The 25,909-nt window shown below is 40.2% G+C and overlaps 1 protein-coding gene across 5 annotated transcripts in view; it reads left to right on the forward strand.

Annotated features, from left to right (window-relative positions):
* The window catches only part of ZFYVE9 (zinc finger FYVE-type containing 9), a 56,103-nt gene that overhangs the window by 21,572 nt on the left and 8,622 nt on the right, over nucleotides 1-25,909 (forward strand). For all 5 annotated transcript variants that reach the window (XM_032118683.1, XM_032118684.1, XM_032118682.1 and 2 more), the window contains 10 exons: nucleotides 455-2,514; nucleotides 7,661-7,760; nucleotides 11,354-11,530; nucleotides 11,862-12,031; nucleotides 12,781-12,904; nucleotides 14,061-14,183; nucleotides 15,352-15,507; nucleotides 22,333-22,557; nucleotides 24,900-24,982; nucleotides 25,714-25,818. In XM_032118683.1, coding sequence (XP_031974574.1) covers nucleotides 455-2,514; nucleotides 7,661-7,760; nucleotides 11,354-11,530; nucleotides 11,862-12,031; nucleotides 12,781-12,904; nucleotides 14,061-14,183; nucleotides 15,352-15,507; nucleotides 22,333-22,557; nucleotides 24,900-24,982; nucleotides 25,714-25,818 — 3,323 coding nt within the window. The remainder of the gene's footprint in view (nucleotides 1-454; nucleotides 2,515-7,660; nucleotides 7,761-11,353; nucleotides 11,531-11,861; nucleotides 12,032-12,780; nucleotides 12,905-14,060; nucleotides 14,184-15,351; nucleotides 15,508-22,332; nucleotides 22,558-24,899; nucleotides 24,983-25,713; nucleotides 25,819-25,909) is intronic.

A 25,909-nucleotide genomic window follows, 5' to 3' on the forward strand; every position in this document is an offset into this window, starting at 1 on the left:
TAAACAAATCAGGCAAAACTTATTTTAAGCTTCTTTTGCAGAAATGTTTTATTAGGTCACATAAATCATATAATGAAGGTTATCATGTTCAAAGCACTAAATTTTTTGCTTAGTCTAATTGGTAATTCTTTACTGTCAAGGAAGTTGAACATTTTATGGGGGTGAGAATCTTTCCAAGCACTTCTAGCTGTCCGAAATATATTAATCAATACTTCAAAGTTGCAAATTCAACCTGATAGTAATTGGGGTAGCTCTAAACTTCTCAAGTTCCAGAAACATTATGGAATTACACTACTTAGGTTGATCAAGGATGTTGGTTATGGCAGGTGAGCTTCATTTTAGTGCCCGTATTTGAGCACCTCTGCATTTCTATTTGGGGCATTCTAATGCAGCAGGATTAATAGAACCTAACAGAACCTGTAGCTTTAATATGACAGGAAGTTTTCTTTTTCAGATGCCGCTGTTTCACCTACACTGCTGGGTGCGAAGTGGAATCAGATTCTAGATCAGCCTTCTTGTCGCCTGTCATTCAACTCGACTGTGGCCAATGTGAATGAAGCTACAACTCCTAATGAATGTCAGCAGAGATTAAAGTCTTTCTCCTTGTCCCATTCAGTGACTACACCAACAGGAGGAGGGGATTGCTGTGCTAATGGAAAGGATTTTAGCATAAGCCCAGAGACCCCAGTCATGTGGATTGATGATCAGGCAGCAGATGATCAATTGATTAAAAGAAATAGTAATCGGGATGATCAGTGTAACTCTGTGGAAGCAGGAGAAAAGAAATGTGGAAATACAGCTTGCTTGCCAGAGGAGAAAAATGTGCTAGTGGTGGCAGTCATGCACAACTGTGACAGGAGAACACTACAAAGTGATGATGTGGTGGATTGTACAAATTACAACAGTCAGTCCCTAATGGACTCCATTAGCTTTACACTGGATAATGAAAATCGACAGAGTGACCAGTTTAGTGTTACTGTAAATGGATCCACAGAAAAGGATATAGATACAGAAAAGCAAGTAAACAGGCTGTGCACTGAAGATGACTCTGTAAGTCATTTGATTAATGCTTCTTCTGAAAGCCTGACTGCTGCATGCCCCTCCTCTCGATTGAAGGAGGATTTTAATATGAGTAAAGATTCGCTGTTTTCAGAAGCTACAACTGCAGGGATCAATGCAGTGACTCTCTTACAGAGACCAGTTGATGGTACTGCTAAAATGCAAGAAAACTGTGCGTCAGTTGAAAATTTCACTAGTAAAGCCATTCCTCAGAGAGCAGATACAGAAGCTAAAAACTCTTCTGGTTCCAGTAGTGGAAGCTTAATCGTAGAACAGGAAACAACCCAGCAGTTGCAGTCTAGGCTATCTGGGCTCACCGAAACCTGTCAACCTAACGTGGCTGGAAGTGGCAATTACAAGGAATGTGTTGCAGAGGATGTTAGTGCCACTGAAAGCGAAGTCATTGAATGTGATAAAAATCTCGGCACAACGGAATTGCACAGCATGGCAGAATGTTACCCTGAATCTCAGGAGATGACTAATTGGGAACTGACAAAGTTGAATGAGATGAATAATAAGCAAACTCTAGGAGAGAATGAAAAATTTTTGCAGACCAAACAGCTTGATGATGCATGTGGTAGTAGCAAAGAAGATGAAGATGGGGTGTTGGAGGCAGGCATAGACTTAAAAGGGTCTGGTACAGATGAGCTTGAAGGGTCCAGTCTCTCTGATGTGATGGCTACATCAGCAGCAAGCTCTCTGTCTAATGGTTGTGATTCCTATGGAATGCAGAACCCAGTTGTTGCTCATGTTCCAAAGACTTTACCCTCCAAGGAAGACTCGGTAACAGAGGAAAAGGAGATTGAGGAGAGCAAGTCAGAATGTTACCCTAATGTTTATGAACAGAGAGGAAATGAGACCACAGAAGGGAGCGGTCTTATTTTAAACAGCACTGGTGACCACATAAAGAAAAATTATTTGCATAATCTTTGTAGTCAGGTTTCATCCATGCAAGGGCAAACTTCACCAAAACCAGTGACTAATCTGCAATATATCAGTGTTCCTTTTGGTGGTGCAAGGCCTAAGCAACCCACAAATCTGAAACTGCAGATTCCGAAGCCATTATCGGACCACTTACAAAATGATGTTATTCCCCCAAATTGTGGAGGTAATAGTAAAAACAAAAATGTCTTTGGTAAGACACAATTAGGGGATACAGCAGACACGTTTCCTGGTGAAACATCTTCAAATGCCTCTGGTACTGGTTCCAATGGGGAACATTTGGATGAGTATGAATCTGGAGTCTCTAATAGTTCGTGCCTTGCAGTAGCCCCAGATAGTCCAGATAATGATCTCAGAGCTGGTCAGTTTGGAGCTCCAGCCAGAAAGCCTTTTACGACTTTGGGTGAGGTGGCTCCAGTGTGGGTTCCAGATTCTCAAGCACCAAACTGTATGAAATGTGAGGCCAGATTTACATTCACCAAAAGAAGGCACCATTGCAGAGCCTGTGGGAAGGTAAGTTCGTATTTTGTGAATAAACTCAAAGCATCTTTTTTTCCCTGATACTGCACAACATCACATCAGAGGGCTTGCTAAACTACTGGATATAGTTACCTGTGACATCTCTTCCTAAAAAGCCATGTCTGAATGAAGCAAAAATGGGAGTTTGTGAGCTCTGATCTATTTAGGATTCTAACAAAGAATAACTAATTGTTACTAGTCTAAATAAGCAGTTGTATTTGTTGATTACAATGATCATCATCCTTGGGTTTATGTCAAACTCTTATAAACTGTCTCAGTGCAGGAAGCTGCTTTGTAGAAATTACTGCATCAATAATCCCATTAAAGTTACTGAAACAAACTTGTGCATTGGGAGTGGGCTGTTGGATTGCTGGCATCCTGCTGGTTTACATGGCTGATCAACTTGATTCTTCTCAGTCTTCTTCACTAACTTTTCTCATATTGCTTACATTATTTTTAATAGTATTAACATGTTTCTAAACATACATTTGCTCCTGGGGAAAAAAAAAGTAAATTAACTGTAACCTGATATATGTATGTCCACATGGTGAGAAATTTTGTAATGAAGACAACTAAAACATAATTTCTGTATCACTTTTTGTTGTGTAAGAAATACTTTATTGTTGAGGATTTTTTTTTAATGTATGTGCCATTTAAGTGAACACAAATTCTTATGTGATGAGTTTATTGTGAATTATTAACTTGTAAATTATTTCCAAATATCTTTTACTGAAATACATGTCAGTGGTGTAAGTAGGAACTCAGGGAAAAAATAATGATGATTCAAAAGCAGTAAACTAACACTCTTGTCAATTAGGTATTAATGAATATTGTAGAAAGAAATACTAAACCCAACTAAGAACTAGAGTAAAAGTAACTTTGGTTCATTTAGGCCTCATTCAAAGTTTTCTGAAGCTGATTGAAAGACCTCCTGGCTGCTATGGGTGATAATTTTTGCTACCAGAAGAGTGCAGGGAAAGCAGAATGATGTGGATAAAGGACCTAAGAGAAGCAAATGTATCAGGAAAGCTCAAACCCTCATGCCAGCTGTTTCTGGAAGCAGCCCAGCAGAGGCCCCAGGCTTGCTCCTCCAAAATGGAACACGTATGTGTCCCTTTTGTCCCTTTAGGACCAGAATGCATAGCACTCCATCTCTCACATGCTAAACAGTCTTTCCCAGGACACTTCTAAAACCTAAGCAGACATTCCTTGTGCACTGGTCCAGGACTTCCAGTTGGTTCTGCCCATCCTCTTGCAGCTTGGTTGCAGTGGAAGTCCTGATGTGGAGCCAGTAACCACAGGTGATCACTAAGCATCACATGAAGCACAGGCCTACCTTAGTGTACCTTTTGGTTAACATCAGGGGCCTCATTCTTCTCATTGCAGCTAAGGAGAATCTGTAAGGCATGGAAGTTAAAGGATTGTCCATGATTTTAGCTTTGATATGTTAACTTATGCTGTTATTTAGGTAATTTTTTTTTCTTTTGGAGTTGAACAAATATGAGTACAATTTTCATGTGCAGTAACGTTTTCTGCTTATTTTTGTATTTTAAACAAGTTTATTGCTTGGATGTAACTGCTTCTCTGTAACGACTGAAGCCCTGAATTGCACAAATGATTGCAGAAAATTAAAATATCTGTAAATGCACAAAACATGCAACGATGGAGCAAGGCCAAAAATTTCCTTTTTTTTTTTTCTTTTTTTACATTCTTCTGACAAACCTTGAGAAGAACAACCAGTGCCAGTGGGTTTTTTGATTATATGTAGGACATGGATAAAATAAAAAATCCCTCTGCTCAGTAGACAAACTGACTCAGTAGACTTAGAATGGATTGTTTTTAGAAGCTTTTGTTAGCTAATATTTGTCTCATAAGGTCACCCCAAGACACTGGGCTAAATTTGCACAAGTGCAGCCAGAAGATGTGGCAGACAGGACTCATTAATAAATGCTAAGGATCAGTGTAAGTCAAATAATACTTAGCACTTACTGCAAATTACTTTACAGCCCTTAATTCCTGTAACAATTCTGGGCAGAGAGAGACCAAAGCTTTGACAGACAAGCTCTGATGAATGTGGTTGCAGTGGCTTGAGAAATCCCAGTTCTCAGCTGTCTGCTCCTGCTTTCTGGTCACCATTCCCAGCCCTAGAGCAAGTCCTGTGGACCCTGTGTGGTGTAGGTAACTACTGAACCACAGGGATGCTTCCACTGTTAAATGTCTGAATCTCACTTAAAAGAACTGGGGAGACAATGTCTTTAGCTCTTGCAATTGTTTGTTTCTAAAGGAAGTCATGGGATTCAATATTTTGAACACAAGCTTTAGCACAACAGTTTCTTTTTAAGCTTTATTAGCATAATGACAAATCATTTTAGTAGGAGTGAATGTATCTGTTTCATTTGGGAATAAACACTGCATTTAAAAATAGTTGAGTGGCAACTGGAAAGTCTGTCTCAGTTTTTAATTTCAGGGTAATAATTGCAGAGTTAATGGATGATACGAACCATTTGGATTGATAGAAAGTAATACACTTACAGTAAATTTAGAGTTAAAATTAAGAACCTGATGAATGTGTGTGAACACATTCATAAATTATATGTTATGTATTTTTGTACTTTCTATTGTCAGATGAAATCATCATCCTTGATAGGAAAACCAGAAAATTTGTATGCAATCTTTTTTATTGACAGCCAAAACTGTATTTTTCCACTAAAATATTTTTAAAAAATCAGCAATTCCCGTAACAACTAATGCTTTAACAACTCCTAGTGAACCTGAAAACCCTAATAACATAAAAACTTGCTTTGACACTGCTCTGTTGTTTTTTTATAGCATGATGTACTGAGATAATGACTTGGTGATTGTTAATAACAAGTCTGACTTGTCAGTTGTGCTGGATTGCGTTCTCTGCATTACTGCTGCTCAAGGCTGGTGCAGCCTGAGAGAGGAGGTGGGGATGTTCTGTCATTGCTTCTATTTTCTCTTTTAATATTTAAATCATTGCATTTGGGACCTTTCATGAATGCACAATGTGTTGTTTGAAAAAGGGTCCTAAATTAGATACTAATTTGTGTTGGGCCTTCATTTATGGTTGATGACATTGATTTTTCCGTGTTCAATACTGAATGAACTTTTGACTGGAAGTTTTGCCCAGAGAACTGAAATGATGTCAAATGTCTGTAAAATATGCTGTGATGTTGTTATTAATATTCCCTAGAATACTTGTAAATTGGGTTAAGGTGTAAGTGCAGAAATCAGATTTTTAAAGTACATTTGCTTTGGTTTTTTAAAGGTTTTCACATATGTGAAAGGGTGGATTTTATTTTTGCATTAAAATGCCAGTGTATACTTAATTATGTTTTGGTTTTGAAATGTTTGAGTTGTCATAATTAGAAAACATTAAAACTGGTTCTAATGAGACAAGGCTGAGCTTTCTGCACATTTGATTCTCAACTCATGTTGAGTTCATAATCTGTATTTACTTATTTTAAACACTTGCCACTAAAACCCTGCAAGTAACAGGCTGCAAAGGAGTTGTAATTTGGTGTGATCTTTAACTTGGTTGAAATTTAATTAGGCTTAAACACATTTATATATAAGAATCTTGTGTAGCTTCTTGTCTATATTACAGAAATAATGCTGCTGAAGTGATGGAATATTTTTTTTGTTTAGAAAGTGTTATAGATCATAATAATGCATAGTGAATTGCAGAGATAATATCCACCCATAATTAAAATTTGAAATTCTCTCTTGCTATCTGAACTCATTTGTTAGGAAGCTGCCTCTGTTTCTAGATCTCCTGAGTGTGACATTACCTTTCTGCAGGAAATGGATGTTCATCAGTATCTTCACATCACCTGAAAAATAACCCTGAGGAACTACTGGTTTTTTTAAAATAAAGAAAATATAATTATTTGAAACAAATAAGAAGTCTTTAGGGCATGTGTTCTGCAGGATTTTGAGAAAGCAGTTACTGTTGTAGGATCCTATCTGCATGCAAGTGTGTGTTGGTGCACAAGCCATGCTCTTGTTTTATGGTTTTGTTTGTCTGGAGAAAGCCTCAGGACTGTTTCTTGCCCAGGACTGGGGAGCTTTTAGAGCTGGTTCAGGTGAGAAGGACCAGCACTGCAGCTGGATCTCCACAGCACCTTGTGCTCCTGGGGCTTTGCCCTGGCCCCTTTAGCAGCCAGTGTGCACAGAATGCAGTTCCTGAGTTCTCCCTACTGTTGTGATGCTGTAGTGTTTGTATTCATGTCAAAATGAGCTTTTTTATAGAAATGGAGCAAGATTTTCTTGCAGTACTAATGTCATTCAGCTTTCTTAAATGTCTTGGTTTATATGTTGAACACTTAAAACATTTTGATAATTGCTATTCCTCCTCAACCGAGGAACAGCTTGCTAGATATGAAGAGATTAAACAGCTGGAGTTGCTAATATAGAATCACCAAATTATTTAGATTGGAAAAAATCTCTTGCCATCATCAAGCCCAACCTATGACCCATCACCACCCTGTCAACCAGAGCATGGCACCGAGTGCCACGTCCACTCTTTCCTTAAACACCTCCAGGGACAGTGACTCCACCACCTCCCTGGGCAGCCCATTCCAATGTTTAATCACCCCTTTGTGAAGAAAATCCTCCTGATGTCCAAAAATTCCTCCTAATGTCCAATTCCGTATAGTGAATTGTACCGCTGCAAAGAATTAATTAATTAAGTTTGAATTAATCTGTGCCATAGCAGTCTGTTATATATAGGGAATACTTGTGCATTGAAACGTATTTAATTCTAGGTAATACTCATGCTTTTTCTAGGACTGAAATTAACTCCCAAATTGTTAATTCTGTAAGGGATTGTAATGTGGTAGGTATTTATTACCCCCATTGTAATTTATGCCAAACAAATTTAAAAACACCACAGTGCAGTATCAGGAAAATGCATTTATGTGTTCCCCAAAATAATCATCAGAATTAGTAGGACAGGCACCTTGGGTAGGTATTGGTCACTGTGGCTTTAATGGGAAAATACTGATTTTTTTACCTCTATATTTTGCATGTCAAGAACATAGCTGATACTCAGTTGTCCAGATTCATCAGTTTGTCCCATATTTGTGCACAGCCCTGAGTAGTTTCCCCTGTGTTCCAGGTGTTTTGTGCCGCGTGCTGTAGCCTGAAGTGCAAGCTGCTGTACATGGACCGAAAGGAAGCCAGAGTGTGTGTGATCTGCCACTCAGTGCTGATGAATGGTGAGTGGGAAGGGAATCTGAGACATGGCACTTCACTGGCTTTGTGTGGAGCTGCAGTGAGGGTATTTAAGAAAAACAAAATACTTTATTTGTGTGGGTAAGTATTCTAAAACAGTAGAGGTGCTTGAGAGGCTGATGTGGAATCCCTGTGAAGAGCAGAAAAACTGGTAAGGTTGCAGTGAGTTTGAAAGCTTTCACTTGGGAGTGCTCTACCAGGATAGAAAAATCTGTGACTTTTGGGGTTTTTTTCTATGTTAACTCAGAAGAGTTCTCTGGATGCTTTGTTGCCTGAGTAGATAACCTGCTACACATTTATATGGAATGCCAAAGGGAAGAATAATGCAATTGTGCCTGTTCTAGATTTTGCACTACAGGAGATTGGGAAAGTAGTATTTATCCACAAATTTATCCAGCTTCTCTTTCTTCTTAACTCCTTGGTGCTGCATTAGGAGGTCTTGTCTAAATACAGGTCCATATATGTGGGCAGCTGAACTTGGATTGTTACTGTAGCACGTTACTGGGGTCTGTCAAACCTGGGACAGTGCTGTGGCTAAAAGCCTGGTGAGAACATGGGATACAGGAGAGAGGTCACAAGTAGTTCTGAAGTTGCCATGTAGAACTGACAGGAAGTTCTATCACCTCTGCTTGGTGTAAGGAAAGACTCTGCTTGATTTTGACCAGTGAGCTGTGGAGTGTATTTTGTGTGTCGTCCTCTATTGTATTAACAGAGCTGTGGTATAAATATGGGCAAACACAGAGCACTGTCTTGAGGCCTCTGAAAATTTCCAGAACTTCCCACACTGGCAGTTCCCTCTGGGTGATGATCTGTCCAGCTGACTTAAGCCCATGACACTGAGACAGCTGTTGCTGGAAGCCACAACGTTCAGTTTTTATGACTTGAATTGAGAAGACAGAGAAATTGGATTAGGTTGAGAGGGGACCCATGTGAGTGCTTAAATCATGAGATGACTTGTCTCATCATGAGAAATTCCAGGCATTTTGGTTTATTAGTGGGAAGGTGAATGGGTGGCTTGCTCCCGGGGTATAAATATATATCTGGATCACTGAAACTCGATGCCAGAAGTTAATGTAGTGGTAGAGAAAGGTCTGACAGGTGCATTCTAACATGTAAAAGGTAGAATGAGAGGTCAGACAAATTCAGCCTCTAAATGCAAACTTTTAATTGTTAGGATAACTGTTCAGTACTTATCAGGATAGTTTATCATGGTATCTCCATTGCTGCAATTGTTTAGCTAAACTTTGGAGACTTTTAGCAAAGATTCTAAGCAAGAATTAATTAGGGAAATTGTGGTTTGTGTCAGCACTCACACGAAGTAATTTTGGCAGTATCTTTACATATTACTGCATAGTGGATTATTTGGGCTGTTTTCAGCAAGATCCCTTACTTTGCTGAACATGTAAACTAAAACACTAAACTTAAGCTCATAGCTTTATTTTTTCTCCAAAGAAGTTGAGTAATGGTTCAGGTTAGGTTGAAAGTAACTGAGTGCTTAGTCTCAAGATGAGAATCAAAAATTAGTAGACAGTATCTGTTATTAAACAGGAATAATTTTTTCAAAAAAATTTCAAAAAGATGAAATGTTTCAAAAATATTAAATGTTAATTGGCATGCAGTGATAGGTTTTAATTATTAATAATTCTTTACTCTAGGCCAAATGTATAAGGTGACAGGAAATTGTAGGTTGTAGTATCTAGAAATTTAAAACGAGTCCCAGGAATGATGCTGAAGGGATTCTAAAGTGTTACATTTTGGGATGGAGAAATGAACACATTTCAAGGTGTACAGGAACAAGGAATTACAAATACACTTAGCAAAAGACAGCTGGCTTGTGGTGGTGAGTAGGATTAATATTCTCTGGGGGAAGGGAAGAAGCTGAAAATATTTCAGTTGAAACCAAAGTGTTGTTTTAAAAAGACATAATAAAACTGATCATATTATAATGATTTCCTTTTGAAAGACTCTCTGTGCTGCTGCCAGGACAGATGCACATTAATGGCAGCAAACAGTGACATCAGTGCCTGGTTCATTCCAGGGCCAGTCCTGTGCTTGTCCCGGCTCCCTCTGTTCCTGTTCCTGCTGCAGTGCTTCATGGTGATGCTTTGGGTTACTGGTTAGTTCACCTGCAGCCTGATTGTATCCCACCCCTCCTGGTCCTTCCAGTTTTTGTCAGTGCAGGGTTTGGGGCTTTAGTTCCTCTCAGTGCAGCAGGTTAAGCATTAATCTTTGCACAGCCTTGGAACTGGGAGTAGGAACTGTAAAAGCAGCTATTTTATTTGGTTGCTTGGTACCTGGTTTGTGTTTGACTGGGGTGTGGGGGAGGGTTGGGTGTTTGCTGGCATGTTTCCATGGCCAGGCTATGTGTTCCATTGGTTTCCAATGCTATTTTTAGTGTATTTGCATTTGGTAGATATGCTGACTTGGCACTTTGCTCCATTTAAAGAAGGCTCTAAGAATGCTCTTGTACTGTGCTATGACTTTTCTAATAAAGGAGTCCTGGATGTGTAACTTTGTGCATTTTTAATACTTTCTTCTCTCAGGACTTTTCCTATAACTGATACAGAATTGCTGTTTAAAAAGTGCTTCAGTTCAAGTAATTTTCTCAACTGGAATGTCAATACCTTTTTCATTGGCAGGCATTTCACTCTTGGTTTTGCAGGTTGATGAAGGGAAGCAGGAGGATTTATGTTCTATTGAGTTCTGTTTGGGTTTTTTTTTTGGTCTTGTTATTTCCACCTTGGTTTTCTAAAATTTGCAGCTGAAGGAACCCAAGGATGTACATGCTCTGAGAGCTTAGGTGCCATGATATTTATGCCTGACTCAAAGAATGCATTTATTTGTAGCATACTAATATGGTTGTGAGTGCAAGCACACACATACGAATTTTCTGGTATCTTGCTCCAAGCCTTCCTGAGAGGTGAAAAAGAAGCAGTACTGTGGAGATAGTCTAGTTTACTCACTGGAGGAGATTTTTGCATAATAGTTTTGTTGACAAAGAAGATTTATGTGTTATTGCTTGGCCAATTGAATTAAGGCTCAAGTCATGCCTTCCAAATTAATAGCATAAGGGGTTTTTTACAGATAAGAATAAAAGTTGTTGATCTGTACTCAACTGCCCTGGATACAAAGAAATGCAAGGTGCTTTTTATCATAAATGAAAGATAAGTCTGTTCAAGTGTTCTGTGGGTTATGAAACATTTGTAGTAGGAATGTCTATCTGTCCATGCAGTGTGATGCATTTATATACATACATTTATGTATTGACTGTTTTTCAATTAAATCTTTGAAGAAGAAACAAAATGAAGCATGAGGAACTAAGCATCACTCAAGTCAAAGTGTATTGTTAAAATTTTCAGAAAATACTTCTCTGTGGACTGATATTTTTATTGCACAGGGCCAGTGCAGTTTCTCCTTGTGCTATGGATCTTCTTACTTAATTGCAGTCTCCTGGGCTGTTCCATGAAGGGAATGGTCTGGGAGGTGGCAGGGTCCACAGCTGACCACTTAACACACTGTTTTGTGCTGTTAGATACCTTCCTCTGTGCTCATGGCTCTTGTTCTTTGTTTGCTTTAGCTCAAGCCTGGGAGAACATGATGAGTGCCTCAAGCCAGAGCCCTAACCCTAACAATCCCGCTGAATACTGTTCTACTATCCCTCCTTTGCAGCAGGCTCAGGCCTCGGGCGCCCTGAGCTCTCCGCCTCCCACTGTCATGGTACCTGTGGGAGTTCTAAAGCATCCTGGAGCAGAAGGTAAGAGCATTTCCTTTTTCTTTCAGTTTACCTGTAGTAAGAATTTGGAAAGGATATCTGCACTTCATCCATTTCAAATAATGGCTAATGCCAGTTGTGCTATTCCTGCCCTCAGCAGGGATATCAGGTTTTTCAGGACATGTAAACTGTTCTCAGTGGTTGTGTCTGTACAAGATGCTGCCATAGGGAATGCAGTAGGTGATGATGTCTTAGGTTCCTTCCAATGCGCATTTTTATTTTTTCCATTTTGCTGTTTTATACTCAGATTTTCCCATTTTCTAGCCAGTGTTGCTGTGAGATCTCAAATGCTGGTTTTTTATGTTCTCTCCAGTGGCTCAGCCTAGAGAACAAAGGCGTGTTTGGTTTGCTGATGGGATACTACCCAATGGAGAAGTTGCTGATGCAGCAAAGCTGACAGTGGCTGGGACAACTTCCACAGGAACCTTAGCAGTGTCTCATGATCCATCAAAGCCCATGGCCAACAACACTTTATCAGCAGAAGTAAGGGAGTGTTTGGTACTCAAAATCCCGTGTTTGCCTCAGTTGAGTGGTGTGTGAGTTGCTGTGGTGACTGCAGTAAGACTGATGTAGGAAATCTGCTCAGGCTTGTCTTAGTATGTTGCATAGCAAGTGTTGTCCTTATTTGAATGTTTGCAGAGTGCTGAAACAACCGTATTTTTTAAAATGAAATGAGGATTTTTGGAGCAGATCACTAAGAATGTTTGTTGTCTGCGTGGCTTCCAACTGTTTGGCTGTACAGCTGGTGTGTGAAGGATATTTGTGTAACACATGCTTTACAAAAGGTGAGTCATGGTCAGTAAGGAGTTTGAAACAATAAGATTGCCATAGTGTGGATCAGAAGAATACTCTGTCTGTCACAAATTTCTGTATGCAGGAAAGTGCAGACAAAATCTAACAGTGAAGTCCACCATACTCCATGTAAGTGGAATTGAGACTCTGCAAAAAGTTCGAATGGGCACAGGCGCATTAGGATTTTGTGAAGAAATGGGTATCTGTGGTGTTAGAGAAGGGAGGTGCAGGCTTTAAGCAGACTTTCTAGCAATAGTTCACATATAGGAGTCATCACATGATCATCTATTGTTACAGAGCCAAATTACTTGGTGCTTCTGTTTCTCCAGCAGACACAGACTCCTTCAGCTACATCTATAATAATTTAGCCAGCCAGCTCCTACATTTTTATCATTATTACTGTTTTAATGTTGTCCTTCCTTGTTGTTTGCTTCTTGTAGACTGATAATGCCTCTGTATTCTCGGGAAATATAACTCAGGTCGGCAGTCCTGTTGGCAGTGCAATGAATCTGATTCCTGAAGATGGGCTTCCTCCAATTCTGATCTCCACTGGAGTAAAAGGAGGTGAGGGTATAACTTGGCAGCCAGCTTTTATGCTTACCAGATGCAATAACCTAATGGCTACTGTGTTTATTTTAAAAATAAGATGCTGGCAGCATGCTGAGTATTTGAAGGAATTCTCAGTAAGTACTTGTGGGTAAATATTGGGCCACTCCTTTGCACAATTGGTTCCTATTTGCATCCAGGAAGGGCCCCACCTTGCCATGAAATTCCTGTAACAAGTAAAACATGAAGCAAAAAATTAACTGCAGTCCAGAAACATGTGCTAATTTCTTCACTAATCGGACTGTGGGGAGTGTTTCACACAGAGATAGGTTTTAATTAGCCTTATGAATATTCATGCTTCCCTTCTCTGAAATTCTGTTGGAACATAGGCTCTGTCTGAGGCATCCCCAAGCACTGTATTCAACAACACTATTGCACATTTTGGCCCACAGTGCAGCTTTTAGTCATTGTGATGTCCTCCTGTAGAAGATTCAAATGGAAGAGGCTCCAGAAAATTAAAAACTAATTTTTAAAAGATTAGAAAATGTGTATTTGATTATGGGATATTATTTTCCACAGTCTGATTCATGACATCCTTTAATACATTCCTGGAATGAACTTATTTTCTCTTCTTTTGTTGTTTTATTCCTATTAGATATTTTGCCGACACAGTGCATTTCTCATGTTAAGCTGGAAGTAACCTTTTATTTCTGGATAGTGTCGAAACCAATATGTGAGCAGCATTTAATTTTAAAACAGATCTGTTCCATCCAGTGTTAGCTGTTCATGGTAGTCCAGGACCGATGCCCTTCTGCCTTACTGTGATTTAAGTAACAATTCTTAACTTTGTCATTTGGGATGACATTGTGACATTGTTGACATTGTGACACATTTCTCAATTTGATTTCAGTTTTCTCCTCTACTTGATACTGAAAAATAGTTGATTTGTGAAATGAGCCGCACCTTTTTAAAGGATGTACAGAGGCTATCTTATAAATTCCATTGAAGTTTGAAAATACCAGCCTAGGAAATGATCCATCAAACCAGCAATAGTTAAAGAAGTGTTTGTCTAAAAGGTCAAAACAGTAAAAAGAATTAGAACTGGGTTATCTGATTCTAAAGTAGAGTCTGTACCAGTAATTAATGGGTTTCACTGTGTTTGTTTCTTTTGTAGACTATGCTGTGGAAGAGAGACCTTCTCAGATCTCTGTCATGCAGCAGCTGGAGGATGGTGGCCCTGACCCTCTAGTATTTGTTTTAAATGCTAATTTGCTGTCCATGGTAAAAATAGTAAATTGTAAGTGTTTATTGTTAAATAAGTCTTGGTCTATGAGAGGGGAAATGTTATCTAGATTATTAGTAGGAACAGCAGCATTATCCTTTGGTAGGATAGTATCTGAAAATATGTACAGGTTGAAAACTTTGTACTGAGCCATATTAAGTTAAATGGCAAAAGGCCCTGTTCTGGTCATTTAGGTATCAGTACAGATAATTTTGTGTGGAAAATATAAACTGGACTGATAGACCCTCCAGTCTCAGGTTTGGAGATTAGTGTCTCCTGTAGAGCTTGATAGGGCAGGGTATTTTATCACCCATTTTCCTTTGGTTGCTTCACTTATTCGCCTGTCATCCCATTCTGGAAAAAGCAGATGGGATCCCATAATAATGCAGAGGTTCCATTCCACCATGCACCTCTTCTGTCCCTTTCTGTCCTGTGCCTGTGTGTACCTGTGCTGAGGGAGGAGTGGGGAGGCAGACAGATGGCTTCTCATGCCAGTTCCTCAGCTGATCTTTGCTGGGTAGAAACATGGTGGAGAAATTGGGAAGGACAGTTTTGTATTAATAAATTGTTTATTAACCTTTCAGCATCTCTTAGATTGCAGTACAATGTTTTACATATGTATAAAAAGGTAATATATTGAGACACAGGTTTTATTTCAATAACTTAGTATTCTCAAGAAATGAAGCTCAGAGCATGTGTCATTACTAACATTCCTGTGAAGCAGAACAACAGAGTGAGGTCTCATGGAGACATCTGACATCCAGCTCTCCATATTAAAGAGAGATACCACTGTTGGAAACTGTTTTAGCTGTCAGGATCATGGTACGCACAAGGCAGCAGCCTGGCCTGTTCCCAGGCTCCTTCATTCACATTTAAATCCTGTCCTTTCATTTGAATAGAGAAACTGCTAAAAGTCTGCTCTGTGGTGTTAATCCCAAGATCTGACTGGGAACTGTAATGCTCTGGCTCTTCCTTAGCTGTAAACTGGGAGTTATTGAGCTGCTCTTGTTTTGGATGTGCTTGCTCTCACGGTAACAGATGTAGGACGTAATTTGTCTGTGTGACAGATAACACAACAATACATGCTGTAAAACTGATTCTTGCAAGAGCTGTCTTCCTGCAGTGAAATTTAGGCATCCTTTTTGCAATTCTGCTCTGCTGATGCATGTTTCCATCCGTGCAGATGTGAACAGGAAGTGCTGGTGTTTCACCACGAAAGGCATGCACGCGGTGGGGCAGTCGGAGATTGTCATTCTCCTGCAGTGTTTGCCTGATGAGAAATGTTTGCCTAAGGATATCTTTAACCATTTTGTGCAACTTTACCGGGATGCCTTAGCAGGTAAGAATGCTCTCTGTTAAAAATGCTCTGAGTAGATGACCATATGGGGTCAGATACATTTTTGTCACAGCAAATGGCTCTTTTTTATAAAAGAATATAAGAAGTGAATGAGGATCAAAGCTGATAGGGGGATGAGTTGTTGATTGTTAGTATCCAGTGTTCTAGTCACCTCACCAAATAAAATGCTGGTAACCTGGGGAGCTGCTCCAAAGATCTTCCAGCTAGAAAGAAAATTTTGAGAATTCTTGAGGATAGTATGTTCAATATCCCTAGACCAGGTAGTTCAGAAGTTTGATTCTCATAGTACCTGTGTCTATTCCCACATTATGGAGATCCTATTTATATTTTAAAATAATATAGGTATACGTGTGCCCAGAATGAACTGTAGAGTATTTCAGAAATTATCCCTGAAATTTGAATTTTTGTATCTCGATTGCAAGATTTTTATATAAACCATTGCACATTTTACATATGCTAAGTAAATAGGCTTCCACTTCTAGTATTATTGTTGGACCTTAGAATGCAAGTATTTGGTTCCATTGATCAGAAAATAAAGCGTGTTTTCCAGAGGTGAAATTGGATCACGTTAAGGTTATATGCTGAAAGTACATTTACAAGAGGTTCTGCTTATCATTCGTAATGCCTTTGGAGTGACTGAATCCAGTACTCTAACAACATAATGAAAGATATTTGTTTCCTAAAATATCTTTATAAAACAAAGGTCAGCTTGTCCAGAGAGGTTGCTAGGTTCAGAATGTATTATTATCACGTGTCATAATGGATCTTATGTGCATGGCAAACAACTGCCTTTCTAAACCTCAATTCATTTGCAATTCTTTGTCTTATAATGATGTTATTCAGGGGGAGATAGATATGAAAAATGGTAAGCATGTGTATATAAATGTGTATATATGTATATTGCAGATATAAATCCAGCTTGGTGTGTATATTGCTATGAAGTTCTGTATAATTACACTACAGAAATACATAATTTATAACTCCTACATAATGTATTTGGAATTCTTTTTTTAGTACTGTAGTGGTAGTAATTTGATATCCTACAATTCCACTGGTGCAAAGAGCTGCTTACTATTGTACAATTCTTAATCAGAAACCAAATGTCAGTGTTAAAGAACTCCACTGTGTGTTTTCTTTTGTTAGGATCTGCTGTGTGTTGTGTTTCAGACATGAAGGATGAGTAGACAGACACCTTCAGTTACTGGATAATGCCTGCAGGTTTTGTAGACAGAGCACCTTGATAAACTCCCAAAGCACTATGGAATGCTCTCTCCATATCCATCCTTTTTTCCTTTCCAAGGCACACGTTGTTTGAGAGGCAGAAGGATCTGTTAGCATATTTGTACCTCTGGCTGCTTTAAACGTTCTTCAGGCAGAGAGGAGGTGATGCTGTAGGGGTTTCAGTTTGGTGTCTGTAATCCCTTGGAAGTGGTGAGCAGTTTTCCTGCTCTTGTAGGTGGAGCTGTGCTTTCCAAGCTGTTCATTTCAGAGGTACTGCACCTCTCCTGGCAATGAGATGATGGACATTTAGAGCAAACAAGAATTCCCAGCAGAATTTAGAGACTATTTAAAAGCCTGTCTCACCATTTCATTTTTCATTATATAATACACTGTCTTAAATTTATTCTTTATCAGGAACTGAAATAAATTCTGAGGATGTTTTTTTATTTATTTCCTTTAGTATACGTTTTCATCAAAACAGTGATAAAATAAAAAGGCACATACGGTACTTTTTATTGGAATGGAAACAAGAATTACTTTTAGCGATGTTGATTTTGCTTTGAAGTGATTTTAGGTTTCTTGGATTTGTTTTCATCTGAAAAACACAGCATCCCCTTTTGTTTGTTTGATTAAAGCCCAATCTATAGCAAATTATTTCTTCATGAGTCACATGAATTTAGGAGTCTGAATTCTGTGCTCAAGCCTAGAAGCACAAACTTTAATGTGCTTATGCCTCTTCCCAGATGTTTCTACTTTCCTGAAGGGATAACTTGTTCTGGAGGCTGAGTCCTGCCCTCTGTGCTGGGTGTCATTTACAGGGTGGCTCTGTCAGGGTGGCTGCCAGAGAGATTTTGAAGGAAAAATGTCATTTTTCACTCTAGGCTGTATGCATGTGAGTTATAAAAAAAATAAAGTTGTCAGTTAAGGCAAGTATTCGTTGCTGCTCACTTTTTGTCCCTTTATTTTTCCTCTGGTCCCTCTGTCATCAAGCTCCCTGCTGTGTTGCTTTTCTTGTTTTGAAATTGGAAGCTAATGATTTCTGTTGTGGTTGTAGTAGTTGTACTGCTGTAGTAGTAATCCCATGATTATCCCTGTCTGTTGGCTATAAGCCTGGCAGTGAATGGGAAAATGAGAACTTCTGTCTGTGTGAATGGGTACTTTGAGGCAGTTGGATGTGTTAATGTAGTGCTGCCAGAGATGCCCATGTGCATCAGCTCTGTGGTGGAAGACAATAAATGCTACTGTTACTTTTGTAGTGGAAATGTAAATCTGGCAACTGCCTGAAATGGCTTTGTGGACACCCAGTTTTTTGGAGATATTCCTTGTGAGGGTGGATCTATCCCAGACACAGTTGATGTATTTTTTACCCAGCCTGGTTTTAATTAAATATGGTAGTAGTTAACAGTAGATCAGTAAAGAAGCCTATGTAGATGTTCTGAACAGAGAACAGCTTCACTGAGTAATACACCCCTACAGCTGGTCTGTGGAAAGGTGGAGACAAAATCAAACTTCATATGAGGTGTGTGAGTGATGTTTGGTAGACTGCCACAGAGTAGCCTGAGAAAGTTTTGGATGCTGGCAGCTGCTGCTCTCGCTGATAATAAGCAAAGCATTATGGCCCTTGGCAATAGGAATAAGTTCTTTCCAAATTACTCTCTGATGTCTTTCAATAAAGAGATGGTGACCATGGCCAGAACTTTGAATGTGGAGTTCATATGGTTTTTCTCAGTGTTGGCATCTGCTACAGATGTGTTGTGCCAGCAAGGTACATTCATGGTCTTGACTCTTCTGTGGCTCTTTGTGGCTCTTGGAGTGACTGGGTTTGTGTTCCTTTTCCAAAGAAAATGTGCTCATTTGCTCTTGAAGAAAATCCATCTGGCAGGATTTTTCACAGGTAAATATTGCTTTGCATCTCTTGCTGCAGGACTGGTTTTCGGGATGCCAGGAGTGTTTGGTACATGGCAGTTCTTGGCTGTTATGGCTGTTATGGACAGCAGAGGAATGAGGGTGGATGGATGCAGCTGACTTCCCCAAGCCACATAAAAATGCTTTCCCTGAGCCAGTACCTTTTTTTTGACCTGGCTTTAAGCAAAAGATAGGAAATATACATTAAGAATTTAACCTCACTGCTTTTTGGTAAAAGTACCTTCATGTGGCTTCACCATATATTGAGAGCAATAAACAAATGCAGGAATCTTTTTTTTTCCCCTTTACCTTTCCTGGTATAGACTGTTTTGAGTCCAGAAGGGATTGCCAAACTGCTATACAAAGCACATTGTTCACTGCAGAAAGATATCTGATACAAGTGAAGAATTCAAAACACCATGGATCACGACATCAATGGATAAAAGCATCTTTTTTGTCTAGAGAGCTTTGTAGAGATGCTTAAGATTTAAAGTCAAGGATAACCCAGTATAACTGAGAAGAGAATAAGTACTGACCTCCTGCAGAACTGCTTTAGATGCATCATGCACACTTAAAGCACTTCCTAAATAATGTCAATTGTGTGATGTCAGGTGCTGGAACTTAATACATGGAAAGGCACCTTTCTGTTCACTCTGAGATTGCCTCATTAGAAAGGAAGCTGTGGTATGTTTTAAATTAAATTACATGCTTTTGCAAAGGATAGTTATTTTTGAAGGTTTTTCTGACGCCTACACTTTCTCTACAAGCCTCTGAAACAGTTCTGTGCTTAAAATGTGTAATGGTGCAGTGGGTTGGGTTTGACGATGTCAGGCTGGTAATAGCAACTTCTCAGTGGGGCCTTGGCTTGGGACCACCTTCAGAGACAGGGCAGGAAAGGCTGACAACCCCTGCTCAGTGCAGAAATGTTTGGGACAAGCCCAAAGAGGCTTTTTGACTTGGTTGTGCTGACTGAAAAGGGCACTAAAGAAGTGTGTAGGAAAACACTTGCTTCTTCCCATGCTGTCCACATCCAGGCTCTTACACTGTTATAAATAACGAATTCCAGCACAACTACCTAATCCCAATAATTTGTCCTCTTAAAGTAGTGGCAGCCTCTTGGAGCTTGCACTGTGCGAGCTGCTTGTGTCAGAAGGAGTAATTTATAATGCTGTGGCTTATGGAAGGAAAGGGCTGAACAGCTGAGTTGCAGATTCCACTCTAAGGGTTTTTTCCATGTTTCTGTTGGCTGAAAAATTCTTATTAAGGCATCCCAGGCGTGTGAGCCTTGAAGCTCCATCTCCTGAAACGGAAAAAATAAGTAGTCATCCCCTTCTGCTGCAGCACTTGGCACCAGTCTCAAGAGGAAATGTCTGATTGCTTTGTCATTCCAGTGGGCAGTGCCACACGTCTCAGATCCTTACGGGATTGTACAGCTGCACTTTGGCTAGCCTCTTGCACACAGAAAATACACAGAAAAGGGGGCAGAATTCAGTGCAGTTTGGCAATTCATACACGTCATACACTTGAAGGGTAAAAAGGATTATTATGGTCGTGTTGTTGGAACTGAGAACCTCACCAAGTAATTTTATTATCAGGCCTGTAGCTCTATTTGGGTAAGAACAGATGGGAAGGGAAAAGGAAGTATAAATGAAGAAGAGGCGATTAGTGAGGGTAGGTGGGAACTGCAAAAGCAAACGAGTGCCAGCAGCTATTTTAGATAAGTGAAAATCTTTCTCATGAACACCAGTGGATACACTGGTTTGCACTCACTAGCAGGACGCCCAAGTTGGTGCATTGTCATAGCATAGTCACTGAGCAGGCAATAGTGTCACAGCACAGCTGACAGACATGCATTTGCACATGGGCAGGAGCAGGGATTCTCGGCAGCTGACATTTGATGTGGCTCTGTTATTCATGGTAGTTTGACCAGTAGCTACTTTTCATCAAGTATGCTTAGCTGAGAAGTTGTAGCCACTCTAAGAGTTCTGGAGTTTGATCTGGGTGATCATGTCAGCTTTGTTTATATCTGTAAAATTACAGGTTGGCTTCGCAGGACAGTGGCAAGTTTTGAATGAGCCCCACCCTGCTATGGATTGCCTGTCCTGCCAAAGCTGTCACTTTCTAACAGGGAACTTGAGAATTTACTTTGTGCAGCACTGTGTGGGTACAGGAAAAAAAAAATCCACTAAGGGGCCCTCAAGTTTGAGAAACAAGGGAACCCCTGAGCTTATTTGTTAGTTGGAGTATAAAAGGAGCCTTTTGCTTACAGACCTGCCAGTCACTGTATCTAAAGCTGGAGGACCCAAGGTCATGTGATGGACAATACTCAGTGGTGATTGTGCCAGCGTGGTCTGGAGGGATGCAGAGTAGCATGGCCACATCTCAAGGGGGAGGGCTGGAATAGCTGTGTTATTCTCATAACTTGTATTACTGAGGATGTCCAAGTATCACTTCTGCAACTCATATTTTTACTTATTTAAAACCTGGCACTGGTCTGTGTGTGTCTCGTGTGTGTAAATGGAAGAAACTCTCCAGGTAGTGTCGAGTGGATGTGCAGATGGAGACATGCACATCACTACCTTCAGTTCAGATACAAACATTCTGTTATGAGGTGGTGGAGAAAGAGCAGAAACTGCTACTTAGCAGTCTCTGTCTGCAGGTGGGAAAGCCTGGGCTTGCTCCAGAAGCCCAGGAGGTCTGCATGAGTACCTCAATCCCATGCAATTCCTCATGAGTGGTGTGATCAAGCACACCACGCTCTGAAACTGTCTTTTTGTTTGAGAGCAAATCAGCACTATTAATATTCACATCTTCCTATGGAGAATTGTGATCAGCTGTTCTGTACATTATTTGCATGCTGTTGTTGTCATTTGATAAAAGGAATCACACCATGGTTCTTTGCTTCGATGTTAAATGCTGTGTTGGATGCTATAATAACCTAATCAACATTCAGATTCATTCAGCCATTTGAGTGTAAACATTTTTGGAAATTAGAAGCATCAAAGAGTAAAAATGTGAATAAAAATTAGTGATGTTTCTCCCCTGTGTCTCTCTCAGTTGCATTTTACATTAAGTGTACTAATGAAATAAACAGTCTTTTGTGTAATTCTTGATATGACCCATATCTTCAATACATATCTGAGCAGGCACCCCAGTGGTTTGCCTAAATGGAAGGACAACCAGTGGACATTAATTGTTTGACCAGGTGCACATCTCTCCTTAAATTGCAGCTGAAGCTAAGAGTTTAGTTCAATCAGCAGCAGTTTCTGCACTGGAAGCGCCTTGAATATCTGCAAGGCACTGAAAACAGGCTTTGTGTGGGTGTTTCTGTAGTGCCAGGAGGAGGTTTCAGGTACCACCTTAGCAGCAATTCTGGCCCGAGCTCTCTTGTGGGATCCTGTAAGGGTGGTGAGGCCCTGGCACAGGTTGCCTGCCCAGAGAAGCTGTGGCTGCCCCATCCCTGGAAGTGTTCAAGGCTGGGTTGAAGCAATTTTGCACAGGAGGTAACCTGAGCCCCTGTGTGCAGCAAATCATTGTTTCAGATGTGGTTAATACACATTAATGCTTCAGGGAGCAAAGTGAATTTAATGCAGTTTTTTTTTCCCTTCTGAAAAAGTCCTGACAGTCTTGATACAACTCTCAATCTAGTGAAGTAATGAACTGGGTTTTTTTTTCCCATAGGTAACATTGTTGGCAACCTGGGACACTCCTTTTTCAGCCAGAGCTTCCTTGGAAGCAAAGAACACGGAGGGTTCTTGTACGTTGCAGCTACGTATCAGTCCCTGCAAGACCTGGTGCTCCCAACCCCACCGTACTTGTTTGGTATCCTCATCCAGAAGTGGGAGACTCCCTGGGCTAAAGTGTTCCCCATCAGGCTGATGCTGAGACTCGGAGCTGAATACAGGCGTGAGTAGCAGGCACTGTCGGAGTAACTTCTGCAGGGGATGGGTGGATTCTGCTTTAGAGAATCCCAGCCATGGATTGTTACCTGTCAGAGCCTCCCAGGCTCAAACAGGCAAGGAAAAGCTGTGTGTCAGAGCCACAGTGCAGCACTGATGTGACCTACAGCCTTCTTACAACTCTGCTGGGTCCAGGGAGATGTTTGTGGAGAAAAGTCTAGTTCTGAGCAGCTGTTTGTATCCCTTTAGTGACCTGAGAGTTCCGTGCAGAACAAGTTTGATTAGCTGGTGTAGTTAGCACATGGGAGAGCCTTTGAGATGTTAAGCTCTTTCCATGCTGAAATGAAAGAGCATTTGCTTTTAGCTTCATTTTCCAGAGAGTAACAATATCTGTGCAGGGGCAACAAACTTGGACAGTTTGTTGCAAAAATTCTGTTGCAACTAATAATAAATAGGCTGGAGAGAATGTTTAATGTAACAAAAACTTAGCAGTTAGCATGAAATTAGCATAAAGTTAAGATAAAATAACTTTCAAAAGACATTTACCATTGCTGGAGCAAAGGTATTATTGGCAGTTTGTCCATCATGACGGGCCAAAAATTGTATGTCTTACACATCTGCAGTTTTAATTGGCAGATCTCATTAATCTAAATTACTGTGAAAATGGTCTGTTGATAATTTTTTCCAGAATTTTTCAGAACATTTTAACAAAATAAGTTTTATAATATGCTGTACAGAGATTTGTCTCTAACTTTTAAAGTTTTGAGAACATTGGAAGTTTTCCACAAAATATGTATGTTGCTGGAGGAGAAAAATAAAATCCTCATAATTTGCCTTCTGAGGATGAGGGCTGAAGGCTAAACCTGTCCAAAGAAACATTCGTGTTAAAGGTGTGTAGGTTTTTGTGTGTATCTGTGGGCATTTTTTAAGTAGTGCATTTATTCCCATCAGTATTTAGAAAAACAAACAAAAATGCTCATATTTTGGATGTGACATCTGTTTTTGAGCAAAGAAAGAAGTGTTTTGATAGTGACAAACAAAAGTACCTGCTCTGATATATTGAGAAGCCGGGCTTTGCATCATTCCTACAGCTGTGGTTTGGATTTAGACATACTCCCTTGAGCTGTGCCAGTTGTGACTGCAGGGCACTGCCTCAGTTTTTCCCTGGAAGGTGCTGCTTTTGTGTCTTGGGTTTCCTTCCATCCTCTTTGCTGGTGGAACGTCAGAATCCAGCCAGTGCTGCTGGCTGTGCAGATGAGATGCAGGAGGCGCTGGGGGTTGCTGGATGTGCAGAAAACATCTGCTGAGCATCCACAGATCAGCCCAACAGCTCAGGCTCAGGGAATTTGGTGCATCTGGGATGTAGCTGAGCTGCTGCTTGAAACCAGGGTGGCAGGCACAGGAAATTCAGCCCTTGTTGGTGCTTCAGGGCACTGTGCACGGGTTGGTTGCCGTGTGGTGTGTGGTGCTTTCAGGTATCAAATCAGTGTGCAGAGGCTGGAGCTGATTTCCATCAGGAAATCCTCATGTTGTTCACACGATGCTGAGCACTTTGCAGCTCCTTCTGACCACCCTGGGAGCTGGGAGTGTGGCATTTGGGGAAATCAGGCTGAGTGTTTGCCTGAGGATAGTTTAGGAATCCTCCTTCAAACATGTGTTTGGGAAACCTTGGCATTATGTACCAGTGCATGAGTCATGTTCCAGGCTTCTGCTGCAACATAATGTAATGCAGCCAGATCCATGCCCTGCACTCGGAATTGCATCACAGATGTTTTAGAGGTATGGATAAGTCAGCCAAGGAATGCAGATATTTTACATCACTGGCATACCATAAATGTCCTTTAAATTGTTTTTGACATACCCCTATAGAGTTTGCCACACTCTCATGAAGTAATGAAAACAGGAAATAAAATAATCTGGATTATCACTTGAATGTCATGTGTCAGCCACAGAACTGAAAGACTGATGATGCTGTAGTGGAGAGCAGCAGGATGGTTGTACAAAAATAGAAGCCATTTCCAAGAAGTAGCCTGAAAAAAGCATTTAGAAAGGTCATCTTTGCCATCAGGGCCCAGGTCACTCAGTTCAGTCCTGCAGTGTGGCACCTGTAAGCTTTCCCCATAATTATTCTTGTTTCTAGCATGGTGGGCAAGCAGCCCTGACACACGTCCAAGGTGCATTATAATGTTAAACCCTTCTGCCCTTTTGCTTTTTAAATTCCAGTCTTCCCAGTCTCTTCTTTCGCTGCTGCTTGCCACATTAAACTGAGAAAATGGTATTTAGGGCTGGTTTTGCAGAGTCTGAGTACGTAAATTTCCATCTGACCTGTTCTGTTCTGTTTTATTCTAGTTTACCCATGCCCACTTTTTAGTGTCAGATTCCGTAAGCCTTTGTTTGGAGAGACTGGACACACGATCATGAACCTCCTTGCAGTAAGTGGTGGAATTTGTACATTCCACTGGTGTGAGTGGATCCATGTGGGGAGATAGGGGTTCCAGGTGCATGTAGTAGCTGGAAGGTTTAGGAGATGCAAGAGGAAGTAGTGGTGAATTTACCTGCTTTTACTGAGAGTAGGTGTTAGCTTTCAACAACACAGTGAATTGTAACAAGGTACCCAAATCAACATCCTAAACCTGGCTGCTGGAGGATGTTTGGATCTTGAAATAAGTGCATTATTTGCTTAGATTGCTTCTTCAGAAGTGCTGGGTCACCACAGTGTGCAGTCACAGCTCTCTGATTACACAGCGCTCTGACTGAAGAGATGTTATTATCTCTTCCTACTTAGCAAATATTTTGAATATAGGAAATTCTCTTTGATGCATAACTTAATCTCACTGCTAGAAAAACTAATAACTCCATCTAGTAATGTAACAGAACACAGAGAGCAAATTTTCTTACATACAGTGATGATATTCAAGGCTGGAGAACATTAGTTTTGATGTAAGAAAATGTGTGAAATGACTAACAGTAACAATGATGTTTTTTCATTTGTGTATTGCAATTACATGGGTTACACACTGTGGTGTCTCTGTCCCTCCCTGCCTTCCAGTCACTGTTAACAATCATTTGAATGGGCTAAGTAGTAGTCACCAGGATAGTTATGAAACCTACAATGTTAATGATGATCATCGTCCCTAACTTAAAATCTTGTTTTAATTACCAGGACTTCAGAAACTACCAGTACACACTGCCTGTGGTCCAAGGTTTAGTGGTTGATATGGAAGTCAGAAAAACCAGCATCAAAATACCTAGCAACAGATATAATGAGGTAATGTTTATAATACATACATTTGTGTGCAGTTGCTTTCTGATTGGAGTACCTGAGATCTAAAGGAATTTTTATTTTATTCACTGCCACT

The sequence above is a fragment of the Corvus moneduloides genome, chromosome 9 (assembly GCF_009650955.1).
Source record: "Corvus moneduloides isolate bCorMon1 chromosome 9, bCorMon1.pri, whole genome shotgun sequence".
Classification (NCBI taxonomy): Eukaryota; Metazoa; Chordata; class Aves; order Passeriformes; family Corvidae; genus Corvus; species Corvus moneduloides.